This window comes from Microcaecilia unicolor, chromosome 1 (genome assembly GCF_901765095.1).
Source record: "Microcaecilia unicolor chromosome 1, aMicUni1.1, whole genome shotgun sequence".
In the NCBI taxonomy this organism is placed as follows: domain Eukaryota; kingdom Metazoa; phylum Chordata; class Amphibia; order Gymnophiona; family Siphonopidae; genus Microcaecilia; species Microcaecilia unicolor.
Genome location: NC_044031.1, coordinates 592,648,427 through 592,675,324, shown reverse-complemented (window position 1 = coordinate 592,675,324; position 26,898 = coordinate 592,648,427). Strand labels below are relative to the sequence as shown.

The following is a 26,898-nucleotide window of genomic DNA, read 5'->3' as shown; positions in this document are numbered from 1 at the left end:
AGAACAATCTTATCTTAGGCTTTTATAGCACAGAGAGGAGGAGTGGCCTAATGGTTAGTGCAACGGGATTTGATCCTGGCAACCTGGGTTCAATTCCCACTGCAGCTCCTTGTGACCTTGGGCAAGTCACTTAACCCTCCATTGCCTCAGATACAAAAAAAAAAAAAAACTTAGATTGTGAGCCCTCTAAGGTCAAAGAAAGTAACTGCATATAATGTGTACAGTGCTGCGTACATCTAGTAGTGCTATAGAAATAATTATTAGTAGTAAAAATGATTAATAGCTTTATCCGCCACCTCCCCCCCCCCCAAAAAAAAAAAAAAAAAAGGAAAAGTCCAAAATGGGGTAACATAAGAAGCCGATTGGCAGCAAAAAAAAAAAAAAAAATCAGGATCATACAATAAAGAAAGTTAATATATAACAGATCATACCTATTACATAAGATGCTTACAAAACAAAGAAGTTTTCAATTGTGTTTGAAAATCAACATATGAAGGAATTAAGGGGTCAATATTCAGACATAGACGGTGAGCGTTTTTGCTCACTGCCGATGGCGTTACTCCCAGATATTCAAAGCTGGGACCTGTTTGGGCACCGACTTTAAATATCCAGTTATTTTTCAGTCAGTTAAAACATAGCCACTAAGTTAATATTCAGCACTCAAGCGGCCATGGGTTACCACATAAAAACAGGGGACACTTTTATGTGGTCCCATTTATGGGGTAAACCTGGCCACTTAAGGGCCACTTAAACAGCCAAGTGCAGACTCTGCCCCCAGAACGGCCTCAACATAACCAGCTTTGAGTTTGGTGCTAACCGCAATATTCAGCAGCACTTAGCTGGTTAAGAGCAGCTGAATATTGGATGCTACTGGTTAGCAGTCAGCTAAATCGCTTTGAATATCAGACCCTAAGCGTATTACTTGGGGTAAAGAGTTCTATATCTTTACAGATTGAAAAAAAGAATGAACTTTCTGATGACTGTCTAAGTTTAAACCTTTTACTGAAAGCATAAAAGACGACAATCCACAACATGTTAAGTACAACTCAAGGATGGCACCCCTAGAGAAATGTCAAACTTTGAGGACTAACCTAATAAAACTTTTATAAACCAAACAAAATATTCTAAACGCAATGTGGGCTTCTATTGGCAACCAGTAAAGATGCATTGACAAAGGAGTCACACGGTCATACTTTTCATTTTAAACTAGTAAAAGAGGTCAGTTTCCAACAGAACAGAAACGGGCGCTAGCAAGGTTCCAGGGCCCCCTCCATACCTCATCCAAGTTTCAGCCCCCCTCCCCTCCCTGCCTCCCTCAGAGTTCCATGTCCCCCCTACCTGCCTCCCTCCCACTCCTCTGAGTTCCAGGAACCCTTCCCCTTCGAGTTCTAGGACCCGCCCCTCTCCCCCCCCTTTCAGCTGTGCCTCTGGTCCCGCCCTTCCGCAAACAGGAAATGAGGACGGGACCAGAGGCACAGCTGAAACAGAAGCGAAAGCGAAGGCAGTGTTAAGCGCCATGTCGTGCCTGCTGGACTTCACTGTTGCTGGCTGACAAGGAAGTAAAAAGTTTTAAAGAAAAGCCAGCACTTACGAAGCGGAGGGGCAGCCGCATACGTCCTGCTTGCACTCAGAGGCCACAGAGAGAGAGGGAGGGAGGCTCGTGGCAGTGGAACTCGGAGGAGGGGGTCATGGAACTCGGGGCCGTGGAAGGAGGGAGGGAGGGGGTCATGGAACTCGGAGGGGCGATTCTGTACTCACCTCTGGTTGCTGGTGCTGGGTTCCCTTCCCTCTCACTTCCCATTGGTCCGCCCTGTGATGTCATCCCCAGGGCGGACCTATGGGAACTGTGTTACGAACCCAGGCATCCAGATGGAGGTGCAAATTATTATATAGGATATCAAATGTGCAGCTGTATTTTGCATTAGTTGGAGTATTTTAATTAGTTTAAGCCAGGGGTTCTCAACCAAGTCCTCAAGACACACCTAGCCAGTTAAATTTTCAAGATTCCTACAATGAATATGCATGAGATATATTTGAATGCATTGCCTCTACTGTATGCAAATCTCTCTCATGCGCATTCATCATGGGCATCCTGAAAACCTGACTGGCTGGGTATGTCATAAGGACAAGGTTAAGAACCCCTTTGTTTTAAGCAAAATGCTTGAACAGAGAGAACTGCAATAATCCAGTTGTGATAAAATCAGCATCAGGACTACCACTGCAAAGCGATCAATCAAAAAAAAAAATCAGATTAATCAAAGTTGTGTTAAAAAAAATGTTTTCTTAAATTATTGACTTAAGCTTCCAGAAAGCCCAATAAGATTTCTAAGACTTTAAAAATTTCTTCCACTGATAATGGGACCCCATCACTTGATGGAATAGAATTTGGAATTCTATCAGCAATAGAACTGAACCAAAGAATTTTGGTTTTGTTTGCATTAAGTTTTAGAATGAAAAGAGGACCAGTCTCTAATCTTTTAAGTCCAGTTCTTTATCTTAATATAAGACCTTTCTAAGCCCTGAAGGATTAGGAACTAACACGAAGGTATCATTTACATATGAATACAGAGATTTCCTCTCTCCCAAAATTAAGGAACCCAGTGGGCTGTACTCTAAGATCGTCTAAAGCTAACTGAGAAAAATGAAGATTAAACTTCAAGGTAGTCGGATAACTGAAGGTCAAATAAAAAATTCTATCAACTTAGAAAGGAACCTTCTGCTTTGGGACCTGGAATCAGCACAATATGACCTATGGAAGAAGGAAACCACCCAAGACTCGATGCCGAATTTACAAACTTCACCAAGTATTTCTTGAGGTTGCTCTGCCAGCAAAAAATGAGTAGCAGCAATCAATAGAACAGTCGGTTGAAGAGAGTTTTCTCACAAAAGGCTTTGCATCAAGATCAGAAACTGGATCCAAAGAAGACCATGCTCTATCAGCTGGGATCCCATTGCTGAAGCCATTGTTTTCTTTCCCCAAGAACTGAACTAGCTAAAGTACTCAAAGACTAACATATTGCATTAGAGGCAAAAAAACATATAAAAAATTTTTTTTGGTATATTAAAAGCAGGAAGCCGGCAAAAGAATTGGTTGGGCCGCTGGATGACCGAGGGGTAAAAGGGGCGATCAAGGAAGATAAAGACGTAGCGGAGAGATTGAATTAATTCTTTGCTTCGGTCTTCACCGAGGAAGATTTGGGTGGGATACCGGTGTCGGAAATGGTATTTCAAGCGGACGAGTCGGAGAAAAGTACTGACTTCACGGTAAACCTGGAGGACGTAATGGGGCAGTTCAGCAAACTGAAGAGTAGCAAATCTCCTGGACTGGATGGTATTCATCCTAGAGTACTGATAGAACTGAAAAATGAACTTGCGGAGCTACTGTTAGTGATATGCAATTTATCCTTAAAATCGAGTGTGGTACCGGAAGATTGGAGGGTGGCCAATGTAACGCTTAATTTTTAAAAAGGTTCCAGGGGAGATCCGGGAAATTATAGACTGGTGAGTCTGACGTCGGTGCCGGGGAAAATGGTAGAGGTTATTATCAAAAACAAAATTACAGAGCACATCCAATGACATGGATTACTGAGACTAAGTCAGCACGGCTTTTGTGTGAGGAAATCTTGCCTGATCAATTTACTTAAATTCTTTGAAGGAGTAAACAAACATGTGGACAAAGGGGAGCCAGTTCATATTGTGTATCTGGATTTTCAAAAGGCGTTTGACAAGGTACCTCATAAAAGGCTACAGAGGAAATTGGAGGGTCATGGGATAGGAGGAAATGTCCTATTGTGGATTAAAAACTGGTTGAATCCATCATGTGGACTTATGTTGGCTTAATTGTGGAACATTTATAAAGCTATAGAAATTTCTTTGATGTTTTAATTTCTAGTTAACCAACTTTCTAAGCAAGTTTGTTATACTTATAATGTACTTGAAAATTCAATAAAAAAAAAATAAAAAAACTGGTTGAAGGATAGGAAACAGAGAGTGGAGTTAAATGGGCAGTATTCACAATGGAGAAGGGTAGTTAGTGGGGTTCCTCAGGACCGCTGCTTTTTAATATATTTATAAATGATTTAGAGATGGGAGTAACTAGCGAGGTAATTAAATTTGCTGATGACACAAAGTTATTCAAAGTCGTTAACTTGCGACAGGATTGTGAAAAATTACAGAAGGACCTTACGAGACTGGGAGACTGGGCGGCTAAATGGCAGATGACGTTTAATGTGAGCAAGTGCAAGGTGATGCATGTGGGGAAAAAAGAACCCGAATTATAGCTACGTCATGCAAGGTTCCACGTTAGGCGTTAGGGACCACGAAAGGGATCTGGGTGTCGTCGATAATACACTGAAACCTTCTGCTCAGTGTGCTGCTGCAGCTAGGAAAGTGAATAGAATGTTGGGTATTATTAGGAAAGGTATGGAAAACAGGTGTGAGGACGTTTTAATGCCATTGTATCGCTCCATGGTGCGACCGCACCTTGAGTATTGTGTTCAATTCTGGTCAAGAAAGATATAGTAGAATTGGAAAAGGTGCAGCGAAGGCCGACTAAAATGATAGCGGGGATGGGACGACTTCCCTATGATGAAAGACTGAGGAGGATAGGGCTTTTCAGCTTGGAGAAGAGACGGCTGAGGGGAGACATGATAGAGGTATATAAAATAATGAGTGGAGTGGAACAGGTAGATGTGAAGCGTCTGTTCACGCTTTCCAAAAATACTAGGACTAGGGGGCATGCGATGGAACGATAGTGTAGTAAATTTAAAACAAATCGGAGAAAAGTTTTCTTCACCCAATGCGTAATTAAACTCTGGAATTCGTTGCCGGAGAACGTGGTGAAGGCGGTTAGCTTAGCAGAGTTTAAAAAGGGGTTAAACAGTTTCCTAAAGGACAAGTCCATAAACCACTACTAAATGGACTTGGAAAAAATCCACAATTCCAAGAATAATATGTATAGACTGTCTATATGTTTGGGAAGCTCGCCAGGTGCCCTTGGCCTGGATTGGCCGCTGTTGTGGACAGGATGCAGGGTTCGATGGATCCTTGGTCTTTTCCCAGTGTGGCATTACTTATGTACTTATATTAATTTGACTTTTTCTCAGGCAAAATCATTAGCTGTAGGTTGGTTAACTTGATATGGCAGCATTGAAGCTGAGGTCAAATAAGATTCTACATTAATTAAAATAACTTCCTCTGGTCCCGCCCATCAGCATCAACCAGAATCAGATAACTTTTGATTCTGTGATTTGTAGCTTATGTAACTTCATCTGCTTTCTCCAAATGTTTTTAACAGATGAATCAGCCAATTAGCACCAAGCTCATTCTAATTTATGACAGTCTCATTTTAGGTCTGTTAATCTATCAGTGAACCAAGGAGCATGAATGCTTCTGGAAGAATGCTTAATTGTCTTGGGAGCTATAGTATCTAATACATTAGCCCCCTGTTTACAAAGCTACGCTAGCGGCTGCCAGTGAGCCAATGCCAACACAGAATGGGCTGCGTCAGCAATGTCACGCAATTTTGTAAACGGGGCGGGGGGGAGATGGGTGGCGGGTATGGTATCTCTCAAATCAGATAATAAATCAGGAACTGAAATGCCAATTTTCAACATGGAAGTTACCTGTTCCCAAAATAACTGTTTGCAAATGTTTTCTGTGGGAGAGGGGAAGACAGAATGCAAAGATAACGATGGATGGAGATTGTATTGCTATTTTGTTTTTATGTTATACTGTTCTTTTATTTCATTTTATGCATGTAACGTTATAATCCGTCTATTGGTAGATAGTGTGGAATACACATTTTGAAATAAATAATCTGACGGGGGGGGGGGGGGGGGGGGGGGGGGGGGGGGAGGGAGCCTGAGGACAACTACAATGTGACATCAACTGAAATGGAGTAACAATCAAATCTAATGTGTGCCCCTTCTCATGAGGAGGAACAAAACTTTGTATACACAACTGCAAATTATCCAGAAAAGAAAAAAAGTTTGTCAAAATTTTCAACTTGAGTCTCCAAATGCAAATGGAGTGGAGGACTGGCCTAGTGGTTAGGGTGGTGGACTCTGGTCCTGGGGAACTGAGGAACTGAGTTCGATTCCCACTTCAGGCACAGCTCCTTGTGACTCTGGGCAAGTCACTTAACCCTCCATTGCCCCAGGTACAAATAAGTACCTGTATATGTAAGCCACATTGAGCCTGCCATGAGTGGGAAAGCGCAGGGTACAAATGTAACTAAAAAAAATAAAAATCTCCCGAAACAAGAAAAAACTGTATTGAAGCCTGTAAAATTTCTTCATGCGATTGTGAATACACATGAGTCCAACTACCAGGTCTATAATCTAAAATTATTCCCAAGGGATGAGAAAAAAGCCTTCTCCAGTTAATTAACAAAGTAACAATTCTAAACCTGGACCAGTCTTTGAATTGATAATTGAGAGGGATAAAAATTCCTTAAAAAATCATAGCTAGACCTCCGCCCCTTTTAGTCGTTCTTAAATTATGCAAAATTTTGTAAACTGGTGGACATAAGTCTAAAATTAAGGGTTAGAGTAATCTTGTAAACATGTTTCAACAATAAAAGCAATCCCAATCTCCAAATACCCAATTAAATCTCTCAAGATGAAGGTTTTATTGCAAACTGATTCTTCATTAAAACAACAGGGGATTAGGATAAGGGAAGACTGTGAGGGAGTGCTCTTCATTATACTATCCACTCCCTCACAGATGATGCAGTTCAGCCTCCTTGCAGCAGGTGGCACTAGTCTGCCGAGGCGGAGGCAGTTGCTGAGTCAGAGGGGCGGGGCTCAGATCAGGATGGAGCTAAAATCCCTGAAACTGAAAAGGTCAAGGAGGCCTGGCAACAGAGGTCCTAGGAGGAGAGAAGTTGCCCTATAGTGTAAGGGTTCCCCTGCTGATGTGCAATGATCATGACTTGGCTGAGACTTGCAAATTGTGTTTTGAGGTCTGGCTGGAGCCAGACCTAGGACTTGGAAAAGAAGAACTTATAGACTGTGTCTGGGGCGTGGCAGCCCCACCAGCCGCAGATAATGTTGGTACCCGAAGCCTCCCTGAGACTGTGTTTATTGAATGGAGGAGGGTTTTCCAACTTATGTTCCTGGCCCTGTGAAATAAGAGGCCTCTGGACTCAGATAAACATTATTTTTGTATATATCCTGTTGTCCAGATGATTTCTTCCACCGGCCCACCATCAACCCTCGCTCAGGATACCACAAAGAGGTAGAGAAATATGAAGGCTTCAAGGGGATCTTTTTCAAGAAAGATTTTGGTTTTCTTACTTGGATAGATCGACGTCCACAGCATGGTCTAGTCCCATAAACAACTTCAAGGTTATGCTGCATAGACCGTGAGCAGTCTACTAACCATCTTTTCCCATACTGAATATCATATCTAATTTTAGGTCTATGTATATTAGACAAAACAACTGTAATTTCGTTCAACAAATGGTCATTACCTTCCCCAACTAACCAAGCCACACCCAGAAAACACACCAATACGCATTTTTCCAACCGAAGATAAAATCTCAAAACAATAACCGAGAGAAAAAATTAATTACAAATAAAAACTACCTTATAGTAAAATCCAGTGGCTCCCCCCAAGGAGCTCAAGCTGCCACCGGTGTGCTACCGTCCAGACGCGAATGTCACCAATCTGTGCTGAAAATAACCCAAAAGTCATTTGAACAGCTCAGTCCTCCTACTACTAGAAACCATCCATCCAGTCCTGGTAACATGCCAACACTGCCACCTACACCTTGAGCAAAATTTAAGGCGAGCCCCTATTCGAAGCTCTCCTGCAAGAATATGAAGATCATTGGAGCCTCTGCTTAGTGGGCGATCACATTCTGCCTCTTACACCAGAACTTAATCTCCACACTCTTGCATACGTCAGTAAAGCAGACATTCACTGAGTGCCACAGAAAGATGGTATATAAAAATCTAATAAAATAAACAAACTTTCAACAGCACAGAAATCACTGCTGCAGAGTAACTCTTACGTAATAACATCCACATCTCAAGGGCCAAGCCAGAAGGAAGCCAGGTCCTCCAAGAGAACTGGCCTATGATGAGACCCTAAACTGTGAAGTACTGTAGTGGCTCCTCCACCAGCATTTTCACTAAATCCATGCACTACAGATGCCATGGCCACCATCTGCTTGAGGCAGAGAATACTGGCAAGTAAGAAAACTACACCAATCTTTCTGCTAATAATGATCTCACTAGAAGTCTGTACTCACTGTCTCTGCTTCCATGTGCTGTTTGGGCAGCACAGCCCCACTAGTCTGGACTGGTCTAAGAGGATAAGGAATGGGCCATAAATTGCCTGCCCAATATACAGATGAACTTACTACATGCATATAGTCTGTATACATACAAGTTTACCCACCCTGAGTGGAAACACTCGTGGGGCTAGATTCACTATGGTGGCTGCATATACATACATACTTTTGAAAATTCAAGGAAATAAGTCAGAGTACTTGAACAGGATCTCCCTCTAAGGTCACTAAGGTCCTCAAAAGGAGTATTCCTAACCACACCCTTTCCAATGGATATCACAAAATGTGACACCCACCAGCGAACCTTCTCTAGAGAAGACCCACACCCTGGAATATACTCCCTGATAGGCTTCAATCAATGCAAGATTCTCTCTACATCAGGAAGCAGGTGAAAGCTGGGCTCTTATCCCAAGCCTTTAATTGAAGAAGCAATAACTTGCTAACTACACACACAAGAACTAATACCGGTTACACATATGTAGATACCCTTGCTTTAAAAATTCAGCTAAGCTTGCAGAAAATAAAGTATGCTACTTAACACCAAAGACCCACACAAATTAAACCCAAGTCACCTGTAACAATATGCAACTCTAATGCTATGTGTAGGAGACTACTAGAATGAATAAAGTGGATGATTCTCAGCTCAATTAAGTTGTAACATTTCATAAAACCATCATCAAATCACTCTACTGTGCTATGGATTTATAGAGCCCCTGAGGAAATTTGAGTTTCAACAAAATTTGAGGTCTTGAGATGGGCACAGTGGAGTCTGGATTTCAATACTTCAAGGCAAGTAAGTTGTTGGTGCTGCTTAAGTGGAGCTAGGACATGCAAGCGAAGGGGTCCTTTTACTAAGCAGTGGTAGAAGGTGGCCTTAGCACACCCTTGTGTGGGTTTCTCCCACACACTTTTCCAGTGCACCAAGGCCATTTTTACAACAGCCAGAATATGGCTAATTTTCCATTTTCCCTCTTAATGGCCATGCGCTAATGTTGGCATAAGCACGCAGGCATTAACAAACAAAAAAAAAAAACTTTAATGTAGAAGCACTTACCAATATCTATTTTGTAAGCAGTAAGGGCTCCTACTGTAATCATGCGCGAATCAGTTAGTGCATAGTTATGTGTGCATGCTGATTAGCGCTTGAATGCCCATTCTCCACCCGACATGCCACCTCTGTGCAAAAGATTTTCTCCTGTACGGGTAGCACACACCGATTGTGAACTTGCCGCAGGATGCCTGAGAACAACCCGCAGTAAGCCCTTTTAAACTGAAGTGCACGATAGCGCTTGCCACAGCTTAGTAAAAGGAGTCCTATTTTCAGCAACTTATTTAGACAGACTTTGGTATAGTGATGAATATTGAACTGTATATGATTGCACAAGAGGATATTTGCATTTACAGCACTTTTAGGAGCACAGTGGAGTAACTAGGTAATGGTTTTATAAAGAAGTGTGCATGCAGCTAAAACTAGTCCCTAAAGTATAAATACAACAGTTTTGTAGCATGGAATATTTTGTGCTTTACATCTAGCTGTATTCAACGCATAATTTACTTTTGAAGTCTGTAGGACACACTAACTTCCCAGCATTAAAACAAATCTCTCTCTCTCTGCCTGTGCCCACCCCTTTGCCTTCACTCATCCTCTCTCTCTCTCCCTGTGCCTTCACCCATGCTCTCTCTCTATAATATGCCTCCCCCCTTCCACGTTCTCCTTCACTCTCCCGCCCACCATCTCTCCCAGACCACCGCCGCCACCGGCTCTCCCCTCGGCCTATTCTGGGCCTTTCCTTCTGACTCAGTTCCCCTTTCTGAAAATAGGAAATTGTGTCAGAAGGGGGTGGAATGGGTCAGAAGGAAAGGCCCAGTGCAGGCCGAGGCAACATTTCAATACGCTGCCGGCCACTGCAAGGTGAAGATTTACTGCAAGACAACTAAGGTAAACTGGGAGGGGAAGGAAGAGCTGCCAGCTGTCCTGGAGGGAAGCAAGAGATGCCAGACCGGGTGGCCAGGCAATCAGCGAACGCAATTCAAAATCTTAATCGCAATTCGTTCTGAACGTGCTGATCACTGCATTAATCACAATTAATGTGCAGCCCTAATAAAAAAAACCCCACAAACATACATTTTTCCATTTCAAATAACATGTTAAAAAATATATATTTCTTAAAGTTTGACTTCTGGTTGTAAAACTACAATCTGTGGAATGTAGACATTTGGTTATATATTTTTGAGAGGTCATAAACAAACAATAGTATATCTATCATAGGAGACTTACTAAAGCTTTGCATGTGCTAATGGAATTAGCACACGCACTAACCCCCGGATTCTATAAAGATCACCCAAATTTGGGTGCGATCCTGAGTTAAGCGTACAACTAAAGAGCAATTAACACTTAACTGGCTGCTAACAATTATTGTTGTTAATTTGGCGTTGCACACACTATTGCCTATGTGCAAGTCTATAAAGAACCACATCTAAATTCTCTCTCACGCAACCCAAAAAGAGCTGTGGCCATGGGAGGGGCATTCTCAAAAATTATGCAGTGTTACAGAATTGGGGAGGATGTGCGCCCAATTTGCACACTAGGATTTACACCTGGTTTTAGCTGGTGTTAAGTCCCAACACCTAACTGTAGCCACGGGAATCTGCACTACTTGCTATTCTATGAAGCAGTGTTTCCCAAATCCAGTCCTGGAGTACCCCTTGCTAGTCAGGTTTTCATGGTATCCACAATGAATATGCATGAACTTGCTTCGTATACTCTGTCTCTATTATATGCAAATCTCTCATGCATATTCATTGTGGATATCCTGAAAACAAGATTGCAAGGGGTAATCCAGGACTGGACTTGGGAAATACTGCTATAAAAGGATGCCAATCCCAGAGTGCCCTTTATATAATAGCACTGAGTGTCAATTTTCCCAGTGTCCAAATTTGGCCACCATTTACTTAATCTATCCTAAATACAAAGAAGCTCATAGGTATAAAATGGGTGTCTCAGCATTTAGCGTGCACTAAGCTTTCATAAATGTCCTGAATTTGTATCTATTTTATTAGCAGTATGTTTCTGAAAAATCTTGTAATCTCAACCAATTCTTACCTGCTCCAGCATTAGAGCAGTTTCCTTGTCATCTTTTTCACCATCAACTACAATAGCCTTAGACGCCAGTAAACCTTGAAAGAAAAATCAGATGTTTACAGAGTATATTGATATCCAGCTCTAAATACAGTAATTACAAATCTGAATAAAAGAAGGTAGCAAAGTTTCAACTTTTAAAAATTGCATATCATGGTGTTTTGTGTTATGAACTTGTTGTCTTTATCATATTCATAATATCGCCTCTGATTTCAGGGTACTGTATTTAACTTATTTGGTTATCTTATATTGTTATGGGGCAATTTTAAAAGCCATTTACATTCATAAAAAATACATGCGCAGAAATAGCTCATTTATAATTGTCTGGAGACAGTGGTGTACCTAGGGTATTTGACACCCGGGGCCAATCATTTTTTTAACACCCCCTCCAAAAAAACAGTACAAGGTATACCGAGAAGACAAACACTCAGGACCTACAGAGCAATTCTACCATACCATAAGCAGTCATTTCTACGAGTCACACAAGGGTGTACCTAGGAAAAGGAAGCATAACATTGCAGTGAACACTAGAACATCAATTCACCTACTGTAAAACTAAACCAGTCAAATTAGCACAGATTGTCCATCCTGCACAGTCAGTGCCAACAGAAAGCCATGTCTTTTTCACAGACACAGATACACCGTAATCCACTACAGAATAAGTAACCACAAACCAATAATAGAAATATTTAGACAGAAATTAAACTGAACCCCCAAGAAGCCAGACTCTGCATACAATGCAACACCACAGAAACACAAATAGTGATAGTGATCTATGTCCCCTAGTACTGTGCAAAATATAAAGACAGCAGATGTAAATTTGAAAAAAAAACAAAAAAAAACCTAATACTAATCACCACTTTACAAATTAACAAATAGAAATAAAACAAATATAGAAAATAAGATAATACCATTTTATTGGAATAATACATTTAGCTTTCAGAGGCCAAAACCTCCTTCCTCAGGTCCTTAATTCAAGACAAAATCTCTGCCTGCTTGTCTGACATTGCTGCCTGGATGTCTCAACGCCATCTCAAATTAAACATGGCTAAAACTGAACTTCTCATTTTCCCCCCATTCTCTATCTCTGTTAATGGCTCTCATATCCTCCCTGTCTCCTCTGCTCATAACCTTGGAGTCATCTTCGACTCTTCTGTCTCCTTCTCTGCCCATATTCAACAAATCGCCAAAACTTGTCGCTTCTTTATCTTCAACATTAGCAAAATCCGTCCCTTCCTTTCTGAACCCGCCACCAAAACCCTTATTCGCACCCTTGTTACTTCTCGCCTGGACTATTGCAATTCACTTCTCACTGGTCTTCCACTCAATCATCTTTTCCTCTCCAATCTGTTCAGAATTCTGCAGCTCGACTTATTCTCAGCCAGAATCGTTATGCCCACACTAGCCCACTTCTCAAGTCTCTTCACTGGCTCCCTGTCCGCTTCCGTATACAATTCAAACTTCTCTTACTGACCTTTAAATGCATTCACTCTATGACCCCTCATTACCTCTCCTTTCTCATTTCTCCCTACATTCCTCCCTGTGAACTCCGCTCTCTGAGCAAGTCTCTCTTGTCATCCTCCTTCTCCTCCACCGCTAACTACAGACTTCGTTCCTTTTATCTTGCTGCACCTTATGCCTGGAACCGTCTTCCCGAGCCCATACGTCTAGCTCCATCTCTACCTGTTTTTAAATCTATGCTGAAGGCTCACCTTTTCACTGCTGCCATTGACTCCTAGCCGCTACTCATTGCCGTCCTCCTCCCCTGTTCCTCTTTACCCTGTAATTCCCTTGCCCGTAATGTCTTGTCTGTCTGTTTTACCTAGATTGTAAGCTCTTTGAGCAGGGACTGTCTCTCTATGTCAAATGTTCAGCGCTGCGTGCGTCTGGTAGCACTATATAAATGCTATTAGTAGTAGTAGTAGGTCAATACAGTATAATGCTGCTACAGTATCCTACCCTGACCTGAGGAAGAGGGTTTTGGTCTCCTAAAGTTAGTCAAAATGTAATAGAATTAGTCCATTTTCTATTTATAAACATTTAACACATTTATTGACCTCATGTGCAACTTTCTTTAAATCATTCATCTTACTTTCTAACTCTTCCTACTTTCTTACCTATCTATATGTTCCATCTTTGCTTTACCCTTCACTATCATAATGTTCTATTACATACTGTGCTGACATTGTAAGTAGTATACTATGCCATATTTTGTATTGTTACTTGAATATTTTTACTGCTGTAATTGCCTATTGCTCAATTTTGATCTATTCTTACTGTACACTGCCTTGAGTGAATTCCTTCAAAAAGGCGGTAAATAAATCCTAATAAATAAATAAGCAGCTACAATACAACTTTATCCTAAAGAAAAAAAGAAAAAAATATATATTTATTTACAGTTTGTTGTTCTGCTTTCTGCTTTCCTCATCTTCTCTTCACTCTATCCCTTCCATCCAGCAACTGCCTTCTCTCTCCCTGCCATCCAGCATCTGCCTTCTCTCTCTCCTTGCCCCTGCCATCCAGTGTCTGCCCCCTCCATCCAGTGTCTGCCCTCTCTCTCCCTCCCCCTTCCATCCACCATCTGCCCTCTCTCTCCCTCCCCCTTACATACACCGTCTGCCCTCTCTCTCATAAGAACATAAGTATTGCCATACTGGGACAGACCAAAGGTCCATCAAGCCCAGTATCCTGTTTCCAACAGTGGCCAATCCAGGAGGGAGGTCTCCTAGAAGGAGAGCGTCACCCTGGTGAAGTAGGAAGTACTCCTGTAGCCAGAACCTGCCCACCAGGGGATGTACTATCCTCTTGCACCGAGGATATGTCTCCAATTGCTGCCCGGGAGGGAAAGGTTAGGACAGCTGTTGTAGTTGGTGATTCGATTATTAGGCATATAGATAGCTGGGTGGCTGGTGGACGTGAGGATCGCCTGGTGACTTGCCTGCCTGGTACGAAGGTGGCGGACCTCACGCTGGGGAGGAGTCGGCTGTCTTGGTACATGTGGGTACCAATGACATAGGAAAATGTGGGAGAGAGGTTCTGGAAGCCAAATTTAGGCTCTTAGGTAGAAAGATCAAATCCAGATACTCTAGGGTAGCATTTTCTGAAATGCTACCTGTTCCACGCGCAGGGCCCAAGAGACAGGCAGAGCTCCGGAGTCTCAATGCGTGGATGAGACGATGGTGCAGGGAGGAGGGTTTTAGATTTGTTAGGAACTGGGCAACATTCTGGGGAAGGGGGAGCCTATTCCGAAAGGATGGGCTCCACCTTAACCAGGGTGGGACCAGGCTGTTGGCGTCGGCATTTAAAAAGGAGATAGAGCAGCTTTTAAACTAGAAATGGGGGGGAAGGCCGACAGTTGCTCAAAAGCGCATGGTTTGGGAAAAGGTATCTTGCAAAGATACCTCGCAAACAGGGAAGATAGGGTTTCTGGATAGTGAGGTTGCACAACAGACCGTGGTAGGCCAGGTGCCCTTAAATACAACTAAAGATCAGACAAAAGATGGCAAATCAATAGTGTCAGGTACTAAGCATCATGCAAATAGGAACAAACAAACTCTGAAATGTCTATATGCAAATGCTAGGAGACTAAGAAATAAGATGGGAGAGTTGGAATATATTGCACTAAATGAAAAATTGGATATAATAGGCATTACTGAGACCTGGTGGAAGGAGGATAACCAGTGGGACACTGTCATACCGGGGTACAAAGTATATCGTAGTGATAGGGTGAACCGGACTGGTGGAGGGGTAGCATTGTATATTAACGAGAGCCTTGACTCAGATAGATTACAAATTCAGCAGGACACAGATCACACCTTTGAATCATTGTGGGTTGAAATTCCATGTATAAAAGGGAAAAAAACGGTGATAGGAGTGTACTACCGTGCGCCTCGCCAGAATGAGCAGGTAGACGCAGAAATGATAAAAGAAATCAGAAACGCGAACAAAATGGGCACTGTGATAATAATGGGTGACTTCAATTATCCAAATATAGACTGGGTAAATGTAACATCGGGACACGCTACAGAGGTACAATTCCTTGATGAAATCAAGGACAGCTTTATGGAGCAGCTGGTGCAGGAGCCGACGAGAGAAGGAAAAATTCTAGACTTGGTCCTTAGTGGAGCGCATGATCTGGTGAGGAACGTTATGGTACTGGGGCCGCTTGATAACAGTGATCATAATATGATCAGTTTTGATATCGACCTTGAAGTAACTGTACACAAAAAGTCAAAAATGTTAGCGTTTAACTTTAAAAAAGGAGACTATGATAAAATGAGAAGAACTGTTAAAAAAAAAAACAAACAAAAAAAAAAACTTAGGGGGGCAACTGAGAGAGTAAAAACTGTACAACAGGCGTGGAACGCTGTTCAAAAATACCATCCTGGAGGTCCAGGCCATACATATTCCGCGAATTAGAAAAGAAAGACAGAAGTCCAAAAGACAGCCAGCCTGGTTGAAAAGTGAGGTGAAGGAAGCTATTAGGGCTAAAAGAAACGCCTTCAGAAAATGGAAGAAGGAACCGTCTGAAAATAACAAGAAGCAGCATAAGAAGTGTCAAAGCAAATGCAAGGCGCAGATAAAGAAGGGCAAGAGGGATTACGAAAAAAGATAGCATTAGAGGCAAAAAAACATAGTAAAACTTTTTTTCGGTATATTAAAAGCAGGAAGCCGGCAAAAGAATCGGTTGGGCCGCTGGATGACCAAGGGGTAAAAGGGGCTATCAAGGAAGACAAAGACGTAGCGGAGAGACTGAATGAATTCTTTACTTCGAACTTCACCGAGGAAGATTTGGGTGGGATACCGGTGTCGGAAATGGTATTTCAAGCGGACGAATCAGAGAAACTTACTGACTTCACGGTAAACCTGGAGGACGTAATGGGGCAGTTCAGCAAACTGAAGAGTAGCAAATCTCCTGGACTGGATGGTATTCATCCTAGAGTACTGATAGAACTGAAAAATGAGCTTGCGGAGCTACTGCTAGTGATATGCAACTTATCCTTAAAATCGAGCATGGTACCGGAAGATTGGAGGGTGGCCAATGAAATGCCGATTTTTTTAAAAGGCTCCAGGGGAGATCCGGGAAATTATAGACCGGTGAGTCTGACGTCAGTGCCGGGGAAAATGGTAGAGGCTATTATTAAAAACAAAATTACAGAGCACATCCGAGGACATGGATTACTGAGACCAAGTCAGCACGGCTTCTGTGTGGGGAAATCTTGCCTGACCAATTTACTTCAATTCTTTGAAGGAGTAAACAAACATGTAGACAAAGGGGAACCGGTTGATATTGTGTATCTGGATTTTCAAAAGGCGTTTGACAAGGTACCTCATGAAAGGCTACAGAGGAAATTGGAGGGTCATGGGATAGGAGGAAATGTCCTATTGTGGATTAAAAACTGGTTGAAGGATAGGAAACAGAGAGTGGAGTTAAATGGGCAGTATTCACAATGGAGAAGGGTAGTTAGTGGGGTTCCTCAGGGGTCTGTGCTAGGACCGCTGCTTTTTAATATATTTATAAATGATTTAGAGATGGGAGTAACTAGCGAGGTAATTAAATTTGCTGATGACACAAAGTTATTCAAAGTTGTTAAATCGCGACAGGATTGTGAAAAATTACAAGAGGACCTTACGAGACTGGGAGACTGGGCGGCTAAATGGCAGATGACGTTTAATGTGAGCAAGTGCAAGGTGATGCATGTGGGAAAAAAGAACCCGAATTATAGCTACGTCATGCAAGGTTCCACGTTAGGAGTTACGGACCAAGAAAGGGATCTGTGTGTCGTCGTCAATAATACACTGAAACCTTCTGCTCAGTGTGCTGCTGCGACTAGGAAAGTGAATAGAATGTTGTGTATTATTAGGAAAGGTATGGAAAACAGGTGTGAGGATGTTATAATGCCGTTGTATCGCTCCATGGTGCGACCGCACCTTGAGTATTGTGTTCAATTCTGGTCGCCGCATCTCAAGAAAGATATAGTAGAATTGGAAAAGGTGTAGCGAAGGGCGACTAAAATGATAGCGGGGATGGGACGACTTCCCTATGAAGAAAGACTAAGGAGGCTAGGGCTATTCAGCTTGGAGAAGAGACGGCTGAGGGGAGACATGATAGAGGTATATAAAATAATGAGTGAAGTGGAACAGGTGGATGTGAAGCGTCTGTTCACGCTTTCCAAAAATACTAGGACTAGGGGGCATGCGATGAAACTACAGTGTAGTAAATTTAAAACAAATCGGAGAAAATTTTTCTTCACCCAACGTATAATTAAACTCTGGAATTCGTTGCCGGAGAACGTGGTGAAGGCGGTTAGCTTAGCAGAGTTTAAAAAGGGGTTGGACGGTTTCCTAAAGGACAAGTCCATAAACCGCTACTAAATGGACTTGGGAAAAATCCACAATTCCAGGAATAACATGTATAGAATGTTTGTACGTTTGGGAAGCTTCCCAGGTGCCCTTGGCCTGGATTGGCCGCTGTCGTGGACAGGATGTTGGGCTCGATGGACCCTTGGTCTTTTCCTAGTATGGCATTACTTATGTACTATGTACTCCCCTCAGCCGTCTCTTTGCCAAGCTGAAGAGCCCTAGACGCTTCAGCCTTTCCTCATAGGGAAGTCGATCCATCTCCTTTATCATTTTCGTCGCCCTTCTCTGTACCTTTTCTAATTCCACTATATCTTTCTTGAGATGCGGTGACCAGAACTGAACACAATATTTGACGTGCGGTCGCACCATGGACCAATACAAACGCATTATAACATCCTCATTTTTGTTTTCCATTCCTTTCCTAACAATACCTAATATTGTATTTGCTTTCTCAGCCACCGCAGCTGCTCACATTAAACATCATCTGCCATTTAGACGTCCAGTCTCATAAGGTCCTCTTGTAATTTTTCACAGTCCTCTCACTATTTAACAACTTTGTGTCATCAGCAAATTTAATTACCTCACTAATTACTCCCATCTCTAAATTATTTATAAATATGTTTAAAAGCAGCAGTTCCAGCACAGATCCCTGAGGAACCCCACTATCTACACTGCTCCATTGAGAATACCGACCATTTTAACCTACTCTCTGTTTTCTATCCTTTAACCAGTTTTTAATCCACAATAGGACACCTCCTATCCCATAACTCTCCAATTTCCTCTGGAGCTTTTCATGAGGTACTTTGTCAAACGCCTTTTGAAAATCCAGATACAAAATATCAACCGGCTCGCCTTTATCCACATGTTTGTTCACCTCGTCAAAGAAATGTAATAGATTGGTGAGGCAAGAATTCCCATCACTAAATCCATGTTGGCTTTGTCTCATTAATCCATGCTTTTCAATATGCTCTGTAATTTTGCTCTTTATAATAGTCTCTACCATTTCGCCCGGCACCAACGTCAGGCTCACCGGTCTATAATTTCCCCTCTGGAACCTTTTTAAAATATCAGCGTTACATGGGCTACCCTTCAATCTTCCGGTACCATGCTTGATTTTAAAGATAATTTACATATTACTAACAATAGTTCCGCCAGTTCATTTTTCAATTCTATCAATACTATGGGATGAATACCATCCAGGCCAGGAGATTTGTTACTCTTCAATTTATCAAATTGCAATCTTTTTTTCAAAGTCTCTCTTTGCCATCCTTATCAGCGCTTTGCATTTGACTTGACATTCCTTATGCTGTTTCTTATTATTTTCAGTCGGTTCCTTCTTCCATTTTCTGAAGGATTTTCTTTTAGCTCTAATAGCATCCTTCACATCACTTTTTAACCAAGCCGGCTGCCGTTTGGTCTTCCGTCCTCCTTTTTTAATAGGAATATATTTGGCCTGGGCTTCCAGGATGGTGTTTTTGAACAGCATCCACGCCTGATGTAAATTTTTGACCCTCGCAGCCACTCCTCTAAGTTTTTTTTTTCCATCATTCTTCTCATTTTATCATAGTCTCCATTTTGAAAGTTAAACGCTAACATATTGGATATCCTGTGTATACTTACTCCAAAGCTAATAGCAAATCTGATCATATCATGATCACTGTTATGAAGCGGCCCCATCACCATTACCTCCCGCACCAGATCATGCGATCCACTAAGGACTAGGTCTAGAATTTTTCCTTCTGTCAGCTCCTGTACTAGCTGCTCCATAAAGCAATCCTTGATTACGTCAAGATCAGGCGACCCTTAGGGGGAAGAATGCTGGCTTTGGCCTAACCCCTGGTAAGCCTTTCCTTGGCTGAGAAGTGCCCAGCTCTACCACCGGCTGCCTTTCAGGTGCTGTGGAGGACTTGCAGCTCACCTGCATATGCTTTACAGCCTTCTCCGGGGTGACTCCCAGGTCCACTCCGAGCCACTCAGGGCCTCCACTCTAGGTGCGTATTTTTTCTTTACATTTATTTTTCTCTCAGTTACTACTTATGGCTCCAGTACACTTTTTCGTCTTGGTACTGTCCCTTCCTAATCTGTTTCTCCATCTCAAACCACTGTACACTGCAGATTGTCCACCCTCTGTATTTATCTCACCATCTTTTTTCCTCTTCCTTTTTCTCAGCTCTCAACCTTCAACACTTCCTTCCTTCCATTCATCCATCTCCTTTCTATCTGAGTACATCTCGCTGTCGTCACTGTCGTCAAACCTCTCCTACTCTTCTCCATACTCTCTTGCTCCTTCTCCTGCTCTCTGTGGGACATTAATCCCAATCCTGGTCCTCCACATCAGCTCTCATCCTATTTGAGCAGGTCACACCGTGATATCGCCAATCTAATTTCTGTTCCTCTCCTCCACACTTCTTCCCTGCCTTTCTCTTGCACTCTGTGGAATGCACGCTCTGTCTGTAACAAACTTTCCTACATTCCTTGACCTCTTCATCTCCATCTGCTTGCCCTACCTGAAACTTGGCTTTACCCTGAAGACTCTGCTTCAGTCGCGGCCCTATGCCATGGAGGTTATCTTTTCTCCCATACTCCTCGCCCCGTCGGCCGCGGAGGTGGTGTCGGGCTACTCCTTTCACCCTCTTGTAGATTTCAACCTCTTCTTCTACCTCAGTCTCACTGTTTTTCTTCCTTCGAAGTCCACTCCATCCGTCTATTTGCTCCTCTGCCTCTCTGACTAGCAGTCATTTATCGACCCCCTGATAAGTCCCTTTCTTCCTTTCTCACTGACTTTGATGCCTGGCTTTCCTTCTTTCTTGAACCTTCATCTCCTTCCCTCATTCTTGGGGATTTTAACATTCATGCTAATGATCCCTCTGACTCTTATGCTTCTCAGTTTCTTGCTTTAACATCCTCTTTCAATCTTCAACTGTGCTCCACTGCCCCCACTCACCAGAATGACCACTGTCTTGATCTTATCCTCTTCTCAAACTGCTCACTCTCCAGTTTTTGTGCCTCAACTCTTTCCCTCTCTGACCATCACCTGATAACTTTCACACTTAAACACCCTCCTCCCCAGTCCCGTCCAATCTTATCCAATATATTTAGGAATCTTCAGGCTATGACCCTTCTACTCTGTCCTCCAATGTTTCAAATCTCTTCTCTACCACTATGTTATCCAAGTCTGTCAATGAGGCTGTCTCTTCCTATAATACTATTCTCTCCTCTGCTCTGCATACGCTCGCTCCTCCCATTCCCCGTTCTGTAAAACGTACCAAACCCCAGCTTTGGCTGACCTCTAGAATCCGCTACCTACGTTCCTGTGCCCGCTCTGCCGAACGCCTTTGGCTGAAATCCCGTGCCCATGCTGTCTTCATAAATTTCAAATTCTTGCTGACCTCCTTCCAGTCTGCTCTTTTACTTGCCAAACAGGACTATTACATCCAGTTGACTAATTCTCTTGGCTCAAACCCTCGAAGTCTCTTTGCCACACTGAACTCTCTCCTCAAAGTGCCTTCACCTCCAACTCCCCCTTCACTTTCTCCCCACACTCTGGCTGAGTACTTTCAAAAGGTTCACAAGATTAAACGAGTTCTCAACCAGGTCACCTCCACCTCTCCTTCCCTTCCCCTAGCCCATTCTTTCAACCCTCCAACCCCTGCCTCCTTGTATTCCTTTTCTGAAATCACTGAAGAGGAAACTACACATCTTCTTTCCTCCTCGAACTAACTACCTGTTCCTATGATCCTATTCCCACCCATCTACTTAACACTATCTCTCCTACTGTCATCCCTTTCATCTGTCATATCCTCAATCTTTCACTTTAAACTGTGACTGTTTCTGATGCCTTCAAACATGCCGTAGTCACACCACTCCTTAAAAAACCTTCACTGGACCCTACCTGTCCTTCCAACTATCGCCCCATCCCCCTCCTCCCTTTCCTATCCAAGATACTTGAATGTGCTTATTCACCGCCGTTGCCTTGACTTTCTTTCATCTCAAGCTATTCTTGATACACTTCAATCTGGTTTTCGCCCCCTTCATTCAACTGGAACAGTGCTTGCTAAAGTCTCCAATGATCTGTTCCTGGCCAGATCCAAAGGTCTCTATTCTATCCTCATCTTTCTTAATCTGCTGCTTTTGACACTGTTGATCACAGCCTACTCCTTGATTTGGATTTCAGGGCTCTGTTCTTTCCTGGTTTTCTTCTTATCTCTCCTAGCATACCTTTAATGTACACTCTAGTGGATGCTCCTCTACTTCTATCCCAGTCAGTTGGTGTACCTCAGGGATCTGTCCTGGGACCTCTTCTTTTCTCCATCTATACTTCTTCCCTTGGTACTCTGATCTCATCCCATGGTTTTCAGTATCATCTTTACGCTGATGACTCCCAGATCTACCTCTCCACACCAGAAATCTCAGCCGAAATCCAGGCCAAAGTATCAGCCTGCCTGTCTGACATTGCTGCCTGGATGTCTCACCGCCATCTGAAACTAAACGTGACCAAGACTGAGCTTCATATCTTTCCCCCTAAACCAACCTCTCCTCTTCCCCCATTCTCTATTTCTTTGGATAACACTCTTATCCTTCCTGTCTCATCAGCTCGTAATCTTGGGGTCATCTTCAAATCCTCCCTCTCCTTCTCTGCACATGTTCAGCAAACTGCTAAAACCTGTCGTTTCTTTCTCTATAATATCACCAAAATTTGCCCTTTCCTCTCTGAGCACACTACCAGAACCCTCAGCCACACTCTTATCACCTCTCGTTTAGACTATTGCAACTTGCTTCTCACAGGTCTCCCACTTAGCCATCTCTCTCTTCTTCAATCTGTTCAAAATTCTGCTGCACGATTAATATTCCGCCACTGTCGTTATGCTCATATTAGCCCTCTCCTCAAGTCACTTCACTGGCTTCCTATCCGTTTCCGCATACAGTTCAAACTCCTCTTATTGACCTATAAGTGCATTCACTCTGCAGCTCCTCAGTACCTCTCCACTCTCATCTCTCCCTACATTCCTCCCTAGGAACTCTGTTCACTGGGTAAATCTCTCTTGTCTGCATCCTTATCCTCCACTGCTAACTCCAAACTTCGTTCCTTTTATCTTGCTGCACCATATGCCTGGACTAGACTTCCTGAGCCGGTACGTCAAGCTCCATCTCTGGCCGTCTTCAAATCTAAGCTAAAAACCCACCTTTTTGATGCTGCTTTTAATTCCTAACCCTTATTCACTTGTTCAGAACCCTTATTTTATCACCCTCATTTTAATATTCCCTTATCTCTTGTTTGTCCTACTTGTGTGACCTAATTAGATTGTAAGCTCGGTTGAGCAGGGACTGTCTCTTCATGTTCAAGTGTACAGTGCTGTGTACGTCTAGTAGCGCTATAGAAATGATAAGGAGTAGTAGTAGTAGTAATTTTACCTCCCTAGCATGCCTCGATGTTACATAAATGTCAATACTGGGGTAAATGAAATCACCCATTATTTTCGTGTTGCCTTGTTTGTTAGCTTCCCTAATTTCCGATAACATTTCTACATCCGTCTCTTCATCCTGCTAAGGCAGACGGTAGTACACTCCTATCACTATCCTTTTCCCCTTTACACATGGAATTTCAATCCACAGGGATTTCTTTTTTTTTTATTAAGTTTTTTTTTTTTTAATTTACAAGATCACCTTATAAATTAGCAAACATCCGTTACAGAGATTGTGTTTAAATAAACTAACAGACATTAAAAAGAAAAAGAGAGATCTATATATTTACTCATTATTAAACACATAACCTCTGTAGAATCATTCTTAAAAAGGAAAAATACTCTGCTTTCTTAGACCACTATCATATTGGGGGGAAGATATGAAAATGAGGAGATCTAATAATTCAATTGACAATTACAAGGCATATTACCTGGACCGCTAAATCCCCGTAATATAATTTATTCTTAATTACTTTACACAAACTACCTAGACAGTTTTTTGTTTTCTATGAACAATTTAAGTTGATCTGAATCAAAGAAAACATATTTGTTGCCCAAATATTTAACACAACATTTACAGGGATATGCTAACAGAAATGTAGCTCCCATAGATTTAACCTCTTCTCTGTATGCAAGAAACACTTTTCTCCGTTCCTGAGTTGTTCTTATCACATTAGGGAATATCCAAATTTTTTGTCCACAAAATGTTTTTTGTGAGTTTTTAAAATAAAGTTTCAATAAGGCATTTAGGTCTTGCTCGAAAACAAATGATACTAAAAGTGTCCTACGAGTAGAGACCTCTGATATGGATTCTTCCAATAAAGCTGAAATATCTTGAAGATTTAATTCAGGCTCTTGATTTGTTTCTGTTGGGTTCACCTTAGATTGTTTAGTTTCTGGAAGATAGCAAATTTTATTTATTGGTAGCAGTCTGCGGATATTTCAAGACTTCTGATAGATATTGTAGTTCGGGCTAGCGATTCCTGTTTAACATTCTCAAGCGCTAATGTTAATGAGTCAATCTTATTCACAAGCAAAGCAGTATCTTGAGATGTTTTAGTAACTGCCACTGTTAGATTTTGAATAGCTGACCAGATAGATTGCAAAGTTACCGCTTTGGGAGCAGCGAGCTCCATGTTCGAGTCATCTGATTCCTGGGGCTGAAATCCACCGTCTGAGGCCCTCTGGACGCCGACTTCCGACTCCACTGAGCCCTCCATCACTGCCCCGAATAATTGCAGGAAAAAGCGGCGGATTAAGATCTGGTGGGGAAAGAGATGTTTCAATCCCTAATGGAGTCATCACTCCTCCGACAGTTCAAACAGCGGGATCCACCACACCGGAGTTCGCCGGGGTGCCCGAAATAAACCGCATGAGGGTTTGCTGATTAGGGGAGGACGTTCGGGTCGACGGTAGCAGATCTTTCACTACCCCTTTTCTCTTGGTGTGCGGCACATTAAAAGGTAAGAATTTCAATATAATTCAAGAGAACTTCAGCCTACACAACCTGCGGAGCCTCAGGCTCGAGCCGCCACCTTGACTCCTCCCGAATCTGAATCCACAGGGATTTCAAGATGTGTTTTGTTTCCTGTAGAATTTTCAATCTATTTGATTCAAGGCCCTCCTTAACATACAATGCTACCCCTCCACCAATTCGATCCACCCTATCACTACGATATAATTTATACCCCGGTATGACAGTGTCCCATTGGTTATCCTCCTTCCACAAGGTCTCAGAGATTCCTATTATATGTAATTTTTCATTTAGTGCAATATATTCTAACTCTCCCATCTTATTTCTTAGGCTTCTGCCATTTGCATATAGACATTTCAAACTATGTTTGTTGCTCCTATTTTCATTAAATTGCAATCTTTTGTCTGATTTTTATTTTTATTTAAGGACACCTGATCTACTACAGTCTCTTTTGCAATCTCACTATCGGGATATCCTATCTTCCCTGTTTTGGTGATATCTTTAAAAGATACATTATTCCGAACCATGTGCTTTTAAGCGACTGTCGGCGTTCCCCCAGTCTCTAGTTTAAAAGCTGCTCTGCCCCTTCCAACCACTATCTGCCCTCTCTCTCCCTTCCATCCAGCGTCTACCCTCTATCTCTGCCCCTTCAATCCACCATCTACCACTGTCTGTTCTCTCTCGCTTTCTGCCCTCTTTTCAGCTCCTAGTTCCAGCCTCAGCCCACTACTCCCACCTGCCCCCCCTTTTCAGCCTTATTATCCCACCAGTCCCCAGTTTCAGCTCCTGGTTTCAGCCCCAGCCCTTTTCTCCCACTAATCCTGAGTTTCAGCCCCAGCCCCTTTCTCCCTGTCCCCTTTTCAGCTCCCAATTCCAGTCCTTGCCTCTTTATCCAACCTACCCTCCTTTTCAGCCCCCAGTTCCAGTCCCCTTCATCCACCTGCCCTGCATTACAGCCCCCCTTTTCAGCCCCAGACCCATTCTCCCACCTGCCCCCTTCTCAGTCCCCAGTTTCAGCTACAGCCCCCTTCTCTCATCTGAGCCCCACCCCCCCGAGTTCCAGGCCTAGCCCCTACTTTAGCTGTTAGTTTAAGTCCCAGCCGCAGTCCCCACCTGCCCACCCTCAGCTCCCTTGACAGCCCCTTCTCGTTTCTGCCGCCCCGCGCCCTGCACTTTAAAAATCTTTGAAACAGCAGCGCAGCATCTGTGAAAAACAGGCTGCCTCGGGCCTTCCCTCACTGTGTCCCGCCCTCGCAGAAATAGGAAGTTGTATCAGAGGAGGGTAGGACACAGTGAGGGAAAGCCCGAGGCAACCTGCTTCTTTCACAGACGCTGTGCTGCCAATTCAAAGATTAGATTTTTAAAATGCAGCGCGCCGGGCGGCAGAAACAAGGGGTCATCGAGGGAGCTGACAATGGGAAGGTAGAGACTGGGGACTGCGGAGGAGAGGAAAAGGTGGCGACCTAACTAGAGGGACTGGAGTACCTCACTTTTTATTTGCACCTGGAGCAGACCACCCTGCCCTTGGTATGCCACTGCTGGAAAATAATGGCTTACATATGGGAAAAAGTACGCACATAATACCATTCTGTATATACTTTCATCCACGAGGAGCAGAGGCATTCTTGGAAAGGAAGCTAGGATGGTATTACGTCTAATATTTTTGAAAGTCCAAGAATAGGGTGCTACGTTTTCTCAAAACTTGTGTGTACTAAAGAGAAGGTACAAATGCGTGTGTGTGCGTGTGTAGTTTCAATAGGATAATTTCCAAATGGAATGCAAGCATTTTCCCTTTAAAAATTACCGTAATTTATGTGGATACTTTGCTGCACAAATTGGATAGCCTCTTACAAAATCGTCCTCTATGAGGGTGGTTTTATAAAAAGGGCATCTGTTAAACATTCTAAAAGATGCTTTTCTATAAAGGTGCCTATGTGCCTTTAGAAGACAGGCACCTAGGATCAGCTTCAGCAGCACACAAATCTTCACAAACAAATTTACATCTGCTCTAAAAAGATGTATGTGTGTTCTTAGATATTTTTAAAAACTCACTCTGTCCAAATCTCTTCTCTCCCCAATTTTTACCAAACTTTCTGCCTTGGGGGGGGGGGGGGGGAAATCACACATCTAACTCGACCCAAAGTAACCCTAGGAATCTCAGTAA

At 42.7% G+C, this 26,898-nt stretch overlaps 1 protein-coding gene across 3 annotated transcripts in view; it reads right to left on the bottom strand.

Moving 5' to 3' along the window:
* PHF20L1 (PHD finger protein 20 like 1) overlaps positions 1-26,898 on the bottom strand; it is a 312,587-nt gene that overhangs the window by 132,572 nt on the left and 153,117 nt on the right. For all 3 annotated transcript variants that reach the window (XM_030219345.1, XM_030219361.1, XM_030219352.1), the window contains exon 8: positions 11,400-11,473. In XM_030219345.1, the coding sequence (XP_030075205.1) occupies positions 11,400-11,473 (74 nt within the window). The remainder of the gene's footprint in view (positions 1-11,399; positions 11,474-26,898) is intronic.